The sequence below is a fragment of the Pieris napi genome, chromosome 1, assembly GCF_905475465.1.
Source record: "Pieris napi chromosome 1, ilPieNapi1.2, whole genome shotgun sequence".
NCBI lineage: Eukaryota > Metazoa > Arthropoda > Insecta > Lepidoptera > Pieridae > Pieris > Pieris napi.
Window position 1 is genome coordinate 7,085,536 of NC_062234.1, and position 18,662 is coordinate 7,104,197.

At 32.8% G+C, this 18,662-nt stretch overlaps 3 protein-coding genes across 4 annotated transcripts in view; all 3 read left to right on the forward strand.

Annotated features, from left to right (window-relative positions):
• The first annotated feature begins 919 nt into the window (after positions 1-919).
• On the forward strand, positions 920-3,786 carry LOC125055225. Its single transcript, XM_047657586.1, has 2 exons — positions 920-2,027; positions 2,137-3,786. The coding sequence occupies exons 1-2, from the start codon at positions 1,225-1,227 to the stop codon at positions 3,533-3,535; spliced, it is 2,202 nt and encodes a 733-aa protein (XP_047513542.1). The 5' UTR covers positions 920-1,224; the 3' UTR covers positions 3,536-3,786.
• Positions 3,787-6,577: 2,791 nt separating this feature from the next.
• On the forward strand, positions 6,578-12,530 carry LOC125050580. The gene is made up of 4 exons (XM_047650514.1): positions 6,578-6,801; positions 7,506-7,683; positions 9,833-10,033; positions 12,129-12,530. Exons 1-4 carry the CDS (start codon positions 6,641-6,643, stop codon positions 12,363-12,365), a joined length of 777 nt encoding a protein of 258 aa, XP_047506470.1. The 5' UTR covers positions 6,578-6,640; the 3' UTR covers positions 12,366-12,530.
• Positions 12,531-12,641: 111 nt separating this feature from the next.
• The window catches only part of LOC125050566, a 36,557-nt gene continuing 30,536 nt past the window's right edge, over positions 12,642-18,662 (forward strand). For both annotated transcript variants that reach the window (XM_047650495.1, XM_047650503.1), the window contains exon 1: positions 12,642-13,321. The gene's annotated coding sequence lies outside the window, so the exon portion shown is untranslated. The remainder of the gene's footprint in view (positions 13,322-18,662) is intronic.

Consider the following 18,662-nt stretch of genomic DNA (forward strand, 5'->3'; position numbering starts at 1 on the left):
GTGATCAGACTTCTTCGTGCTAGGTATATACATATTTTAAACTAGTAGACTCGGCCAAGCGTTGCTGTGGATAAATTTTTGTTATATTACATAGTAGTAAACTATTCAAGAGAAAAGGCAGGAGAACACCAATCCACCATGCTTTTTTAGTGGTTATGCCATTAAATTGTAGCTTATGTAAAACGTTGGTAATTATTTTGATAAAGATCAATATATAGGTACGCATAAAGAGCCTTTTCTAGCGGTGGTATTTTAATAATAAAAATTAATAAAAGGACGCTTATTGTGACGTAACTATAAAAGATAGAGACATGCTGTCGCGACATTTTTTATAGATAGTGATGTGTCCTGAAAAATTGTTACCTATCATTTTGTTCTATCATTATAAGTTTTCGCAGCGCACACGATTGAAGGAAGTTTTTTGTTTATTTTTTTACACCTTGGGTTAGATTATTCAAGTTTTAGTAAGCATCCCTAATTTTTAAAAAAATGAAACATAGCCTATGTCACTCGGGAATAGTGTAGCTTGCCAACGGTGAAGAATTTTTGAAATCGGTCCAGTAGTTTCGGAGCCTATTCATTTGAAACAAACAAAGAATCAAAACAAACTTTATAATATTAGTATAGAAAAAGTGACACCATAACTTGTTAGCTTCTGGGCCTGTAGTTTTTGTTTCAGTTTCGTGATAATATTTTAAATATGATTAAATAATAAAATAATTAGACTTTTAACTTTTCACGATTGATGTTTGGTTTGAGACACTTACCGCTAGCCTATATTTTAAAATCATACGTTACTTTACTGTTGATATCGTTCAAATTATGTTATTTAGATTGAGTAAGTAAATGTTTGGTATAAGAATATAATTTCCGTTAAAGATACTCGTATCTCTAAAAATGCTTTAAAATGTGGGTGACTGGAGACTGGATTTTGAATTTAAATATCTGTATATATTATATCAAATATCTTGTCTAAATATGTAACACTTTTGAGCCTCAGTCTGTGACATTGATTATCTCGCTAACAAATAGGCTTGGGTCATCTCGTGCTTCAGCTGTTCTACTTACTAAAGTACCGCAATCAATTATCACAATTTATTTCAGTTGACAAGAGATAGCATATGGATACATTTCAGTATATTGGACATTTACGAATCGAATACCGAGCAGAACGCTCGTAGACGCGAATATTTATGAAATCCGTTTACTAACCATATATTTAAGATGGTTACAAAAAAAGTTATACAAATATTTTTAGTGGTTTTCATAAGCGATTATGTATTGGCTCTTAGTTTTCCCGGTCCTCAAGTTTATGTAGTCACACCCGCGGCTCCTCGACCTTTTCAAGTGGATGCAAAGCCAGCGCCATTCTATTACCGCAATTGGATGAGGAGAATGGACTCTGGTGAGAACTCAACTTCGACCACTACTTCGACAACGACAACTACTCCGAGAGTGAAAACACCTGATCTCATTTTTGCAGAATTTGAATCAGATGGAAGCATGAAAAAGTCAATAAGAAAGCTTTTGGAAAATGAAAGGATTCAACCGAAATCAACTACCTCTACTGCCCTACCAATTTATGTACCTGAAACTGACTCTAATAAAGCAGCTAAAGAAGAATACGGCTTACCCGTGGCTTTGGAAAGAGATGGCGGCAAAGTAGAAAACCATAAAGAAGATAACGATTATTATTCCATGTACAACAACTTTTACAATAAGGCACCAGCGCCCGTTTACTTGCCTACAACGACACAACGACCTTCCATAGTTTCCACGACTACACCCTCAACCACGACTACATTAATTGGTAATGTAGAGAACATTTGGCACATTATAGACAATGAGAAGCTTAATGAAGAAAATGGAAAATGGGATGAAGTGCCACTGCCATCTTATGAGTATACTAGTGATGGGAATAATGACGAACTCAGTGGTGCGCATATAACAGAAGCTGAACCAAACGATTCCCCTAAAAAGACTGATGAAGGTGAAGACTCAATGGACGAAAACTTTGCTTTGCCAGGGTAATTTTTTGTTTTTATTGCGTAATTTAATTTTATTAGATTGGTTATAAATGAAATCTTGATACATTATTTGTTAGTAGTTGCTTAAACCTATTGTATTAAATTACAGATTTGCAACGAATACTGGAAGCGCGGCTGAAAATGAGTCAAGAGCAATTCGCACTGAACAAAATATCCGATTTCCCTATGTTAATCTAAAACCGTTTCAAATGAAAAACTTGCAAAAACCCATGCGGGATCTTTTGTCAAATAGTAAAAAGGGAAATCATTTATTAACTAGCTTAGACAATTTTTTCGAAACTAAAAATCCAGTAAGAGGGGAAGCGCAAGATTTTGGAAATACTCCAAAGAACCAGCCAATTGATCGGTATAACCCCGCACAACCTTATTTACCTCAGGCCTACAGTAGCAAATCAAAGCAATCAGACCCAAATTCTTCACCACCAAAAGCCACTGCTAGCCTGGTTCCACCCCCACCTCCACCTTCTAACGGGGTCAATTTGCCATCTCCCATAAGTTATGATTCATTTCCTCCATACGCCCTAGGTTCTGACTTTGGGGCTTCATCACCTTCGTTTCCAGCACCAGCCCCTGTACCTGAATCACTCCCATCACCACCAGTACTCACTTCCAGTGATGATGATTCAACTGATACATATTCTGGTCCTAGTGGAGAAAGCGATGGACCATCGATGGATATTGGATATCGTTATAAAGCGCCTCCTCCACCATCACCACCAGCTTTTTTACCCACTGTAGCACCAATAAGTAAACCATTTAATGGCTATTCATATAATAAGCCAGATATGCCATCCAACAACGTTAACTCCATGATGCCTATGGACCAAAATCAAGGTTTTCAAGGATATCACTATAGTAAACCGAAACCCACTCTTCAGGCTCCACAACCTGAGACATATGATTCTCCCCCAAGTTATGGTCATGCAGATTCTGGCCCGACATATGGTTCAGCACCTGAGTATGGTGATTCCGGTCCCCCATCTGATCACCATAATTTCCCTTTCCTTGATTCTAATGGTAACGATTTTAAAGATGCTGGGATGATGCCTCCACCGGATATAAAACCTTACGGTGGTCCCCCAAGTGATCATGGTTTTCCTATTGATTTTCCAACAGACTTTAAGTTCCCTCATGACTTCGATGACCATGATCATGATCATGATATACATCATCCACCATCTTCTACAGAAATGCCTCGTGTTAATAGATTCAGCTACTATTATTTAGGGAAAAAGTTATATTACTTACCGCTATACTTCAGCGTTTACTTTATTGTTTATGTGGGGGCTTTAATTATTAAGGCAGTACTTCGTCATAAAATTGTGTACCCTAACAGTTGGAGGCCTAACACGACCACTGCCGGATTTTTCTCCAAGAGATCAGTCGATGATTTCCTTCAGCACGACAACATGCACGAATTGACTGGACGGATAACTCACGCGATAGCGACTGCTGCAGAGAAATATACTAAGAGCAAAAGAAAATAATTTTGTATGAGATGTTTTGCTCTTTTAAGTTTAACTGTACATATTAGAAAATTATCTAACAAAATACAGTTACAGATATTAATTTAAGGAACTGGTAATATGATGTTGCGATCTGGACATATTTAATACTCCTAAAACTGTTGTTATTTATTTTAAATATTTGTTCATTTCTCAACATCAATAAATATTTTTATGTATAACTCTTACCTTTTACTCGACTCATTACTGACACCTAGAAAAACGTTACAAAGAAAGAAATTAATAAAACATTACAATACATAATAGTTATGGTTCTATGTTTACCCTTTAAGATTTATACAAATAGAAAACATTAATAATTTTAAGTAAAGTCACATTATCCATCTTCTTAGCTGTTCATTTCGCTTAGAGAGGATACGTACGGCGTTATATCTAAATATCTACGTAGGTATTATATTAAATAGAAACCAAGGTTTAGATCGGGGTTTGCTTCGGGATTCATTAAATGAATCCACAAAAATAAGCATGACTATAATTTAAAATGTTGACTATGCGAAATTATCAGTTATGATCATGTCAATGCTTACATCTTGGTGAAATTATAATCGAGTTGTTAATTTTGAGCTGTTAGTATGTATATAAAATTTGTTTGTTATAAATACCTTAAAATATATTGAAGAACTTTTAGAATATTGTTAGCGATGCTACATATATAGAGATTAATAATATTTAATCAAACTGTTAGTCTGTTTATTTTAATGAAAGTAAAAAAGTAAAAAAAAATGTAATGAAGTTGTATTTCGTTCGCATTAGAAGTTGCTTTGTAATTCTAATTCTATTTTGAAAAGGAAAGTGTTCCTATATTAATAAAGAATGACTTAATTTTAACGATTCGTTGAATTTCCGGTTAATTGTTGATCGTGTGAAATCTAAAAGTTGGACCTCGTCAAATAAAAATATATACCTATGGCTGAAGGTACTGCTGTACTCTTAATTATTATTTACGTTTTCGATGATTTCGCCCCTAATAGCAGTGTCTAATAGGGGAACTCTGTAACTGAATGAATTTCGGCTCAAACTAAGCCGCAATTGGCCAAAGACACATAATCAAACAATCACTACTCTAGTTAATGCGATTTTGGGAGTGAATTCGATAATTCAACATTTATAGAAAACGCGGGCATAACTGTCCGTCGCACCGCTTGCTTGACACTGTAAAGAGCTACTAATGTAATGAAAACAGACGAAGAAAAATATATAATAGTAACTATTACTGTTTAATTCCAAACAGATTTAAACATTTTAAATAACAACTTAGGTACATTGGGTATGGATTAGGATTCTTCAAACATTTAATGTACATAACATTAAATATTTGAAGAATCACCATCCGCTTAACACGTTCAACTTTCTTCTTTCATTCATCGAAGTCGTGATCCAAAGAATTTTGGGAGATGTTAAATGAATTATGACAAATTTTAAATAATTCACACAAAATTAGGACCAGAATGCTAACTGGAGTTTGGACGATAAACGGAATACTCGTAGAATAATTTCCATCGGAATGAAATCGGCAATACTAAGTAATCACGATTAAATGAAATTGAAGTTTCACGCTTTCACACTGACCCAATTTTGATTATTTACATAAAAAAATTATTCAAATTAATCACCTTAAAATATGTATAGTATTATGGTTGCAGCTCTGTACAAACATTTTTATAACAAACAAATGCATTCTAATAAAAAGAGTGGCGCCGAATATTCCAGCTCTTTTAATCCGTAAAAGTAAATTTAAAAAAAATTGTTTACATTGTGTTTATTAACAACAATAATACTTGGTGTAAATTTGCCTTCGTTTTCCATATTTAGACAAGTATTAAAACTTAAAACATAGTAAAACTAATTTCAAATCTTGACAAAAGGTTTTATCTTTCAGAAGTATAACATATTAACAGTGCAGGGAATGCAAACACATTTATCTGTATATGATGACTACAGAAGTACATATTATGTTAACACAGAAACTGTCGGACTCAAAATGTCACACATGCATTGGTGTGTTTTAAGCATGAATAGAAACTGACTTTTTTCACGATATGTGGTGATTGTTTAATGGATTTTTTATGGGAAAACAGCGAAAAAATTTACAATTTAATCACTATTTCAAATAAATTTCTATTGTAAATATGCGGATGTTCTTCTTCTTATTTTAAATACGATTCGCTGTTGATTACAACAACAGTAGAGGTAATTTTAAAAACGACTCTAAACAAACCAGATCAGTTTTTGATATCAGGGTTTTAGCACCTGTTTTACCACAGCACTGACAGGTTGACAACCAACCTGTTATAGAAGCATATGATACCCCTGCAAGCCTGCGTGACGTCTGGATACAGATACTTTGTCTTAAGAAATAAGTACGTGACGTCCAATGCCTTTCTAAAACATACAATAATATATTTTCCCCAGGATCAACCTTCTCAACCCTGCTCTTCGGGATATATTTTATAGCATACGTTTTATATAGGCAATATAGTGCAGTGACTAGTGACTTCAGCGTGCGATTCTCATGCCTGATGTCGTAGGTTCGCTCCCCGGCTGTGCCCCAATAGATATCTGTCTATGTGCACGTTTTACATTCGCTTAAACGGTGAAGTAAATCATCCTGAAGAAACCGGCTTACCTTAGACCCAAAAAGTCGACAGGATGTGTCAGGCACAGGAGGCTGATCACCTACTTCCCTATTAGATTATTAAATGATCATTAAACATATACAGATATAAGGGGCCCAGACCTAAAAAGGTTTTAGCGGCACTGATTTTTCTTAATTAGGCAATAATAAGATTAGCAATAGCTTCATAGAGATGCTGTAGAGAGAGAGTATTACTACAAAATACAGTAAAATGTAGACTTTCATGAGACAAGATTTAATAAAGGCTCTAGTTCACTAGCATTAGAAAGTCGTAAATTAAATTGACACTTCGAGTTTACGGTTTGTTTGTAGAATTCATAATTCAGTTGCTCCCTTTGCGTTGTTATGTGGTACGTGCGATGTTAGACATGTCAGTTTATTTCACATCACCACAGCGAGCACAGTGCATTTAAATTTTTGAAACATAAGTGATGTCGAAAAATATATTGGTGATGGCATTTCACGGTTTAGTGTGGGCGGGCGTGATAGCTTTCGCGTTTTGGGCGACCGGCGCTAACGCTGGGGCGGCGCGCTACGATTCCGCGACTCCTTTTACGCCGCCCTACACCAAATACAAATATATACCTTTGCAGTAAGTTTTTTTAGTTAGTTTCGATAAAATTTATTTGAAGTTTGGTTGAGTTAATATCTCAGCCAGTTGTCCTGCATAAATACAATATAGAGCTTAAAGGTTTTAAAACAAGTTCTCTTCGTTAATTATCAATAATTTATAAATCAGAGATATAATCATATTATGAACGCGTACAAAATTATGGAAGACAATAGAAAAAGAAGAACAAGAGAGATTATTCCAGTTTTATTGTCTGTCTAGTGTCTGTAGTATCTAGCAGTCAATATATATTACTAATTAGGTTTTCCGAGTTTTATGAATACATTATGCCTAGCTAAGAGCACCGTTTAGGCATTGTTTAATCTAGTTCCGGGTTAAAAGTTATCATCATTTAAAGATAATTTATTGCTTGGATCGCAGATTTTATAATTATTATTTATTTATTATATAAAAGACAATATTATAATTAGACAGAGTTCTCAAATTTGTCGAAGAAGGATGTGTAGTAATCTAGAATTCCACGCAGCCACTAACAAATAACTAATAATAGTAAAAGTATATTGTAATTGTTAATGGTTAAACTATTCAGGACCGCAATAGAGAGAATATGATGTAATCGGGCTAATTTTGTCTATTTTAATTTTTGGGAATTAATATATTAAAGTATATTTGATAGTTTACTGTTAGGGATATAAGACACTCTTAGTTTTATTTGTTAATTTCAGCAATGAACCTGATGATGCTACTTCGCTGTCCGAGGAGGAAGCTCCAACATCAGGGATGCCTCCATCAGAAATGATCCTTACCGCCCTGCGGACTGCGCTAGACGTTGTTAGAAATATGAATAAAAACAGGCTTAATACACCTGCAATTGCTAGAACCAGTAATACTACGTCTGTTAAGGTAAATTAAAAGTTATTACTTATTGTTAACGAAGCATAACTTCAGTCATACAGCCTTAGAGCAGCTGAAACAATATGAGTAGTATATAATGGTAGTTAGTTATGAAATAATGAGCTTGAATAGAAGTATATATTTATTAAGTAAGTAAGTATGTATTAAGTATAACTTTTACATACATCTATTTTTAAGTTCGTATTGGTCTCTGGCGTCGGTCGATGTATTTGCTCCTATATTTTTCCTAGGAACTTTTAACATTAGCAGGAACGCGTTACGGTGCCTTTTTAAAACATATTTTAAACTATATAATGTAGGTACTAAATTTATCGCCGTAAAAAAAATATATATGTACGTATTCGATGGTTATAAAAATGTAATTAGGATTTAATCAATATCTTTAATTGAGATTAACGTACCAAGCCAATAATTGTTTTTCAAAATTTATTTTGTACTGAAATAACTTTAATACTGTATATAATTCAATTTGAACCCAAATCTGAATAAAAATTAGTATATTCAACAGAATGTGTCCGTTTTGTACTCAAATAACAAGGCATGTTTGCGCATCACCATTTCTTTATTACATGATAATATATTTGATATATTGTGCTCATAAATATATTTACAATAACAATAGTTAAGTGAAAACCAGGGCAATGTAACGGGACCACTGAACTAGGTTAGCGGGTGTCGTTCTTGCTAATTGTCCACTTTAGGCCATCCCTATTTGACTAAACACTTGTTAACTTAAAGGGAACTTAAGGCGCATGCGTGACCTGCAGATGCAAAATAACTTAAGTGGAAATGACATGCTTAAGCTTGATAACGTGATAGTTTTTATAAATTATTGTATTACCAGCAACTGCTTGACGCTTGATGGAATTTGTTTTTAGTCTCACTATATTGTAGGGATGATTTTTCTACATGAATATATTTAATATCAATCAAACGATATGGTTATATATTTTTTACTAAGCTATTAAAGTTGAAAGGCCCTACAAAATTTTGATTTATATAGAAAATTACGCATTCAAATACCAAGTTATCTTAGGTAGATTAGATGATTGACTCACACTGACACAATGTTGATATCAATAGTTTCAGTCGTTATGTTAGCCGTCCTAAATAAAGTGACTATCCAAGTAATTTTTTGTAAATAGTTATTAAAAAATCAATACTTATGTTCAACGAAACAAACAAAACCTTCATTTTTATAATATTTATTTATTTACACTTCGAAACCATAATATACAAAATCATACAGGCATATAAAAAACAAAAAAAACAGATATACGTATATAAGTTATAAGGCAACGGGCGGCTTTATCGCTAACAAGCGATTTCTTCCAGGCAACCCTAATATGGAACAGTAAAAAAGAGGGCAAAGTACAAGAAGTGCATAATTAATAAACAAAAAAAAAACACAAAATATACTATAACTAAAATTACAAAATAAAACCTACATAAAATATATAAAAAATAATATGTAAAACAAAAATTTAAAGCTAATCCAAAGGTTAATTAGTTAAGGCTAATTACAAGGCAGTAGAAAAATAATCAAAAATAATATTTTTAAATAAATTTAAAGACTAGTCTGATATCAATTGGTAAAGAATTCCATAGCAGGATACTTTGCACAGTGAAAGAGTAGTGATAGAATTCACTTTTATGAGTAGGAGTTTCAAGAATTAGATTGTCTAAGGAACGCAAATCAAAACTACCTCCAGAGAGGAACATAAAATTTTGCTTTAAGTAAAGGCCTGTATTCACTTTGATTGGTGCGAGTGTAAGTGATTAGTAATTGGCATTGATTAGTGCAGGTGTGTAGTGCAAGTAGTGTCCAATTATTGTTTAGTGGCTCTGTTAAGTAAATTCAGTTGTCATATAGTTTGGAGGCACGCTGCGAGTGGAGGGGATGGGAGGGCGCACACGACGTCACTACTCGCAGTTCATTCGCAAAAAAATAGAACACGCTTCTAATCAATTTAATACGCACCTGCACTAGTCAGTCGCTGTCCACACTTGTTTTCTCCTAATCACTAATCACGTACACTAATCACTAATCAAATTAACTAGGAGTTTAAGGATTAAAAGAACATTATAGAGAAGTTGTAAAATGTGTAATACTTAATTTAAAAGTGTATAATTACAGCACAGACGTAGACAGTCAAGCAACGACACTGTCAGTGGGAGAGGGTTTGAGGATTACTACGACGAGCATCATGACCACCATCACGAAGTCGAAACGACAACAGCCAAGCCCGTGAAACAGGGAAGATATACTGATCCATGGGCTGGATACTATGACTGGATCATCAACGAGGGATCTTTCAAATTTTGGAGTGTTTTCCAGGTGTGTATTTTCATTTAATTTTGTATGGAGTTTAATAAAAAATAAAAAGATATTTGTAGGATTTATTTAAAGAGATATAATTTTAAGTAAATATGAATCGTATTGATTATAGTACAATAATAGGTAGTAATTATTACATATACCAATGTATATTGATAAATTTATCAACGTTTGCAAAGTGAACTATATATTAAGTAAGAAATAGCGTTATAATTAATTTATTATTAATGACGAATATCATTTGTACTTTAATAGTTATTAGCTGTTTCAATCATTAACTCAACCAGACATTGTTCGTTTTTGTGCGATAACTTCACTATAACATACGCTTTGGAACTTAAACTATTAATATTTTTATAACATGAAAATTAAATCAACGTTTTGTCACAAGGCAGTTATAAATTGATATGGCCTTAAGCGCATTGTAGCGCATCGTAGCGAAAAATTATTGTTGTTAATTACCGATTGCAAAAACAATGATTCTGTTGTCCAACCGAAAGTTGACGTAGAACTCATAACATTGACATACTTTAAAGCGATGGTCATGCATACATAAAACACATACGGGGCATAATGTTAGTCGCAATGTATGTAATATATAAGGGCCTTGTTTATGGTATTTACCTGCTTATGTCTTCAAAACGCTTATATGACAAAGGACAAAGCTATTGTGACTTCACATTACATAGAATTCCCACGTAATCTGTATTATAGTGTGTTACAGCGATTATCGAGTACACGTAGCCAATTGAGATGTTGTCAGACATCGTATTATTTTCACGGCCGTAGTTAAAGAGGTTTTTAGACAATATTTCCGGATTTTTTATTAGATCTCATTGTTAAGTGGATCATAAAGTGTAATGGGAATCTTCAGACCTTCCTATACACAAACTGCGATTATTATATCATAAATGATTTAGGCGAGATTCACTTCCGCATAAATAAAATGCATAAGTTATTTTTAATTATTTATATTAAATAATGTATTTTTTATGATTTTGATGATGTAAATTAAACGGCTGATTTACAAGCTAAGCCATCTTAGGCAAATTAAAAAATAAAACTTTGATATTCATAACTGCATCATAATTAATCAAAATCAAAAGTTATGAACAAGGAACCCTTTGAATTTTTATTGATGTCCGTCTATCGCGCATCACGTTTTATTTCCTTATAGTTATATGTTTAGCTTTTAAAGCATGTTGATGAGTAAAAAAGACTATTAGTTATTTTCATGACGCGTTACTTGTGAAGCAAGCCGAGCGTGCAGGTCGTGCTATTGAACTTGCAGCTTGTAATCCATCTGCTACCGACAAAGGTTACATTGTACAGACTAAGTTTCGTAAAGTTAAAATAGTACATAACAATGCACGTCATAGGTGATGTGTAAAACAGTGTGTTTACATGACTGACTTGGCTTATACTACGATTTTAATTAAAGAATTCATAAATATTTTGAAATGAGCGCCCAAAAAGGTTAACAGTAATTGTTAAGTGAATAAAATGACTGCTATTAAATTATACAATACGCACAATGGGTGAGGGATACAAAACTTTGTTTAGTACCAAAGACAACAAACTTGACTATAATATTATTGTAACATTATATAAATTGTATCATAACCAAGTTCTGCTCTATAGACAATTTAACTGTTGCAAATAGTAAAACTGACCTAATGGAATCATTGTTAATTCCCGCTAGGAGAACCTTTGTCGTAAAGACTTTTTATTATATTAAGCAATATAATAAAAATGTATTTATTAATTTAACAACAATTTATTATATTTAAATGTCACACTTTTAGAACAATATATTGTTATACATAATTTTAATCGAACGTAATTTCAAACCCGTAACATCCTCAAGGATCTATGATCATTAAACTAATTGAGGATCCAAGCTTCATCTGCGTTTTAAAATAATAATTAACTTTTACTGACTGTACCGTAAAGAAATATTAATTAATTAATGTATCGTAAATCAAACTTAAATTAAGAAGAATAAGAATTTTATGATCAAACAAGTTTACTTTGAAGATTTTTTGTTTTTTTTAATATTACATACCACGTGTTAATGTTATGTGTTTCTTTACAGCTGTTTACTGCTGCGCTTCTTCTGTATGCCTGTTTCTCTGCCATCTACTACGCGAAATTCAACCCCATCCTACCAGATTACAGTTTGGAATATGACGATTACTTTTTAGAAAGAAGTGTCGGTAGAAAGGCCAGAAGTTTGGATCCGTCCGAAATGTTATCCGGCTTAAGTTGGATAAATCCATCGACTTTCCAATTTATTCTCAACGCTATCGCAAAACATTATGAAGACCAATAAGGCATTAATATGTTCAGTATAAGGAAACGACAGTCAATTAGTACTTAAGTTAAAGAAATGCATGCTCTTGTTTCCATATACTCGAAGATATGTATTAATTTATATCTGTAGCTATAAGTACGCTCAAACTTCACTCCTAGTTCTTAAATAAATATTTCATCATCATTGCTTATTTTTTATTCGCAGTGTAGCTCCAGAGTTCGTTGACCTTAAAGCTTCAAAACAAACACCAATATGTGTGATCTTTTTACTACACTTGATCCATACCTTAGCAATCTTATTTGTCATAAAATTTTCAAATGAAAAACGTATACTGTTATTTTGAATTTAGAATTCATTCGCTAGTAGCGAATGCAGGCGTCGCGTCACCATTGTCCTGGGTTCGATGTCCGGTCGCCGGTCGTGTCCACTCCGCTCCCCGCCTAGGATCACAGGATGCTATAACTATTTCAACCTTCAAACACGATTGCAACTCACGACTCCATTTTAATTCAAAAACATGAACGTAATTCGTAACGCTTATTAAACGTATTTGTGTAATTTTAACAAATTATTGATTGATGTTATGTATTAACTATTGTGCAATGTACAGTAAATTTTGCATTTTGATTTCTATTGATAAAGTCTGTAGAATTTGATAGCCTAATGCTAAATTCGATTAAACTATCTTGCGCCTAAACCGCAGTTTCCGTATTTTGTGGTTTGTCCGTCGCTTGACTCAGGATGACCCCGTTATGTTTAAAGAGGCTGATGTATTTTCTGAGGCGTGCTGGTGTAGTGTATGCTTGAACTCGGTCGGGTTGTAACGTCTGCGCAGGCGCACCCCATAAGTTCACTGCAGCTTGGCGCGACTTTTAGAATCGTCCCTGTGTAACAGACAATAATTTGTTTATATTTGAGACTAGAGTGAAGTGTTTACTAATGGGAACAGGTTTGCGGTTCGACTAAGAAATACGGTATTTTTATCACTGTACTAGCATTATCATTAAATTATTATAATAAATCATATGTATATACATAAAATTGTTAAATCTAAGTAATACATGTACAATCTTGCGCTATTTGTTCTGCTTTATATAATTATAAATTGTAGAGCACGCTATATACGCTATATAATATGTACGCTGTATGTATGTTCATCGAAATTGGTTAAACAGTAAAATCAAAACTCTTACGAATCAAGTTGTATATGTTGGTTTTTAATTCATTAGAAAACTAACCGTAAAATTTCATCTGATTAAAAGGTATTATTTATTTGAGGCATTAAAAACCCTCTTATATTTTGTATATAATATTTGTTTCCTCCTGATATAACGTAGTTTCCTGTCCTATATAAAAGACATCAACGATCATCGCGTAATGAAACGATGTTGTATGCTTATTTTACACATTTCCTGTCTTTGATCATAAACAATAGTTTAGTTTATAAAGTAAACATGCATGTCAATATTCCTTTATAAAATATAATTACTATCCAAGTGTTTGTGTCTTGTGTACCTATCCGAGCGTTGGTTATAAATAATAAAATATAGATAATAGCTAATAAGACAATGAAATGGAATGATAACTGGATTAGAATTTTCCATCGTAAATTGGTCTTTAATTTATCTAATGTTATTTACATCTTCTAAAGTATTTTTTAAAGTTCCAAATATAAATATTGCTTTAAATAAATCGATACTCATAACCAAGACATATTTTGAAGTTAACTAAAGTCTGAGGGATTGTGTAGCATCCGGTGAGTCACAAATCCTTAACGAAATGCAATCATCAACAAAAGACGCACGTTTTGTTCCTTTTTATCACAAATAACGACTTGATTAGTAATCATTACAATCATTATACTAAGATGAAGAATAAATGATAAGCCTAAACTAGATAGGTTTTAAAATAAATTAATAATATACTTAAAATTTGGAATCCTTTACAATTTTATTTCTTTATGGACTATAAGCTAATTAAAAAAAACCCTATAAACCTTGTTCCATGCCATTAAAACTAAGTAAAGGAAAACAATAATAGAATTGTATATAAGAACTTGGTCTTGAACTCAATAATGTGGAAGGTTACTTATATTGTCTAATTATAAATATTGTTATGTAAAAAAAACTAATTTGGTTATTAACTTAATTCACCAAAAAATTAATTACACCTACGGTAAATTTGATGAAAAGTTCTTATATATGCAATCGCTTACAGGAACAAAATGGCAACACCAAACAAGTTTATTTTTATTATAATCGATTAATATGTGTATTTATTTGGTATACCAATTTTTCTTAACTTTTAACATGCATTGTACATATTAGTTTGAAATCTGTAGTCTTAAATAAACGTCTAAAAAACTCAAGAACTATTTCACTTGTGGTAATAATTTTACAACAATACCTTGAAGGCATAACTCGTCTTCATATGTTCCAGACTGTTGCTTATTCATTCACCGTTCCAGTACTTTGAGTGACGTCACATTAGCCTATTGTCGTTATAGAAGAGAACAGTTATCGTGTCATGCACGTAAAGAATAACGTTTACTTTGCAACTCTCATTAAGTTCACGTGAAACGTTATTTAACGTCGTTGGATAAATGTCATGCAAGCTTAAGCCTTTAATTTTAAACCTGCAATTTTATATTATATAGGAAGTATTTGGGAAAGTGTGAAGTCCCAAAAATGATGATTAAATATTTTAATTATTTGCTATGAAATTATTGCGGTACATGGGTCGGATAGTTTGTTTAATACACTTGATAACATACTACATCAGAATATAGTTACTAAAAATATAATTAACTATTATTTATGACATTTCCTTAAAAACAAAGATGAAATTGGTTGAGACTCTGGTATTTTCGATTTTTCTTTATAGCGCTGAATGCTGGACAATATGAACATCTAAAAGGAGAAAAATAGATACTCTGGAATTTTGTTGGAGGTGGATGCTTAGACAAACTTGAACCCTGGACAGCTTAGGGGTCCATTCTAAGGCTGTTACAGGTAAAGAGTCGTCTTTAACACTTTGTTACCAACGAGTTTTATTTCACCAGACTTCGAGACCGATTCCGTGATTCCTTCAGAAATGAAGACTGCAACTGAAGAACAGGAGAATTAGAGGCAAAGTTCTTTAAAAGTCTACTAATACAGACTTTACTTCCATCTTAGATGAAAGTAAAGCTTGTATCCGTTGATTCCTAGCTGGTTTAAGTGGATATTGCTTATCAGACGCACAAGTAGCAGTCAGTCAGGTTTGGTTTGTACCACACATCACCCTGCTACTTTCAATACAGTACGCGCCAATACATAGTCACCTCGAATATAAAAACAGAAAGAGAAAAGGGGATGAGACATGATCATGGTCAATTCGAATCCAAAACCAAAGTTGGGATTGATTTGCTCCAGTTCAAACAATTTGTATGACAATACTTGGCGATTAAAAATAGTGGCGGAAAGTTTCTTGCCAGTTCTTCTTACCCGCTCTACACCCTGGTACTAAATGTAAATTTACAATTAATTTAACTTGACAATTCATAAGTGTACTTTTTTACCTACATGAATAAAGATGTTTTGAGTTTGAGTTTGTGTCGTAGGGACTCAAAAGATATGGGATCCGCATTGGCTATTAAATTAATATCTAGTAAAGATAAAGCGTTTATAACTTACTTACCTTAACACGCTTGCACTTATCTTCCAATAATAATTACATTTATTTCGTACATTTTAAGTTTAATCAACTTAACACAAGCATAATTTGCACACAATTTTTATTCTTGAAAATCCTAAACGTTAATTATCTTAAGATTCGAAAATGAAACAATATAAGTGTGTTTACTCCGAGCGGTGTCACTGTGAAAATTTAGCTAATTATAACTTTATGATTCCATTTCAGACTTAAAGAAAAAGTTTTAGGAAATGTAATTAAAAGAAAAAGTAATTATTAAATAAGTACACTGTTATGATTTGTACTATTTAGACGTGTTGTCACCGGCTCAAAAAAATCGAATTTTATGTTATAGTCAGGTTAGTTGGTAAACCTCAGTATGCTCAAGGAATCATGCGATATTTGGAAAGGTTTACAATGTGGGACACATTTGAACAAATATTTAATACGGTCTTTCCCTAACGAGAACAATTTCATAGATGTACCGTTATATTAATGCTGTTCATATTTTTTTAAAGTTTACAACTGTTTTTAGTATTTAAAACGGTTTTTTCTAAAGTAAGTTGGCTAGTTTATCACTGGTCATGGTTATTATTTACTTTGTATTTCAATCACGACATATAAATACAGACTCTTTTTTTAATCTGAAAATTTTACGAGTGCGTACTGCCCTGCGATTCTGTAACTCACTTCACGAACTCACACAGCGGTTTTCGCATCGGCGGTCTCTCTCAAATCAGTCGTGAAGCAGTCATTTTATGATTTGGCATTCTGAAAGGAGCTTGTACTTTATTGTTTATTAGTTGTGAAGTGAGTTACAGAAGCGCAGGGCTGAAACCTCTAAAAAAGAGAATCAAAACAAGAACGTTATTACGTTTTAAATACAAATAATTTTACAGATTTTAAATATTTGATATGGGTTAATGAAATAAATCGTTTTTGCCAGTGTTTCACTTCCCTCTGACACCTTTTATTAAGTGCCGTGTCCCACCTCTGATAATGTGAATGGTTTGCTGTCAAAAGTAAATTTAATTTAAGGTCTCCTACTATGCAAAGAAAATTATTTTGTTTAACATATGTATTTAAAATATAATAACGAAAATAATGTTGTAATATAGTCGATTATTAATATTCAACAACATTAAAGGTTTGGAATCTTATTTTTTATTAAAAATGACTTATATAGACCAATTTCACAGTATATAATTATTTGTAGTCAGTCCTCTTATCATCGGATTAATCTATTATATATATATTCGTTGTTCATGCTATAAATATATGTAGTTTTATTTAAACATTATGTTAAGCGTTGCACGTGTTGAATACCGTAACGTTCGAATTCCGTAGTTTCGCGTTACTTCACCTACATAATGTGCTACTTGGGTACCTGAATCTCAAAATAATAACAATTATAGAAAATATATTGTATTCTTTGACATTATAACAGTATATGTTAATTACCATCTCAAAGACGTTATTCCAACGCTTGGTTTTAATACAGTATGATAGCTTGCGATCACGGCGCGAAAACTTCGACTTATACTGCACATGGTATCTTATAGAAACTGTTTCAATGAACACACACCCCAAAGTGTTACGTAACTTTACACTTATTCCTTCACTCACATACCTCTATCTGCATTTTATAAGTCTTATTTAGAGATGGATGGAACAATTTGAGGTAGTTTCACAGCGTCATTTATTTCTTGTTACAATCTAAGTGAATAAGTGAAGGATTTAACAGCAGCTTAATAAGTTTGCACCTTACAACTGTACTGTAGTATGTATACAATGTATATGTCGCAGCCAACTAGCTTACAACATTTAATAAACTGGCTGGCATGTGCATAATGCTTAGGCCATTCGTACGATAGAGTCATTATTTGCCAGAAATAAAAAAGATGAAACAATGATATAAAAAATATTTCTTTTAAAATTAAATTGCTTAGTCAAATTCACATTATTATTGTCACTACACTCTTTCATTGTACTTGTTGTTTTTCATGAAACTTTTGAAAACACCATCAAAGTTGTGGTTCGTCGACGCCATATTGACAGTTTAAAGAGTTTCATTTCGAGTTTGAGAGTGGCAAATAGTGGAATTAAATTTAAATTAACAGTCAACAGGCTAGGCAAGTAATGAAACAACATCGATCCAAGTCATTTGCCTAGCTGTTTGATTGACTGGCTGAACATCTTTCAGGCCGCTGGTTAATGGGCGCCGTTTAGTTAAAAGGCTAGGCTGTTAATTGAACGGCTAATTAAGCTAGTTGGCTGCGACATATACATGATGTATAAATGCAAACTATAAAGTAATGCAATAACTCATTGAAGATAAGCAAGTACAAGGTGACTTTGAGATATCAAGAGACCCTGCAAACGTTGAGAAACATTGAACTCTCAAGCATTTTGTTTACCCCGACTGTAGTATTTGTTCAATTTTGTTTTTAATTTCATCCTTCTGCGACTGCCTTGTATTGGTTGAGCTAGAATTACAAGAAAATAAATTAGTGTGTTATATTGGAATTTAATTATTTGTGTGGATCTCTTATGGTGAAATCGTTAAACGTTAGTTAAAATATCGTTAAACGTTCAGTCCGTTCACGATAATTGACAATTCGCTGCAATATTGTTTACAAGGTA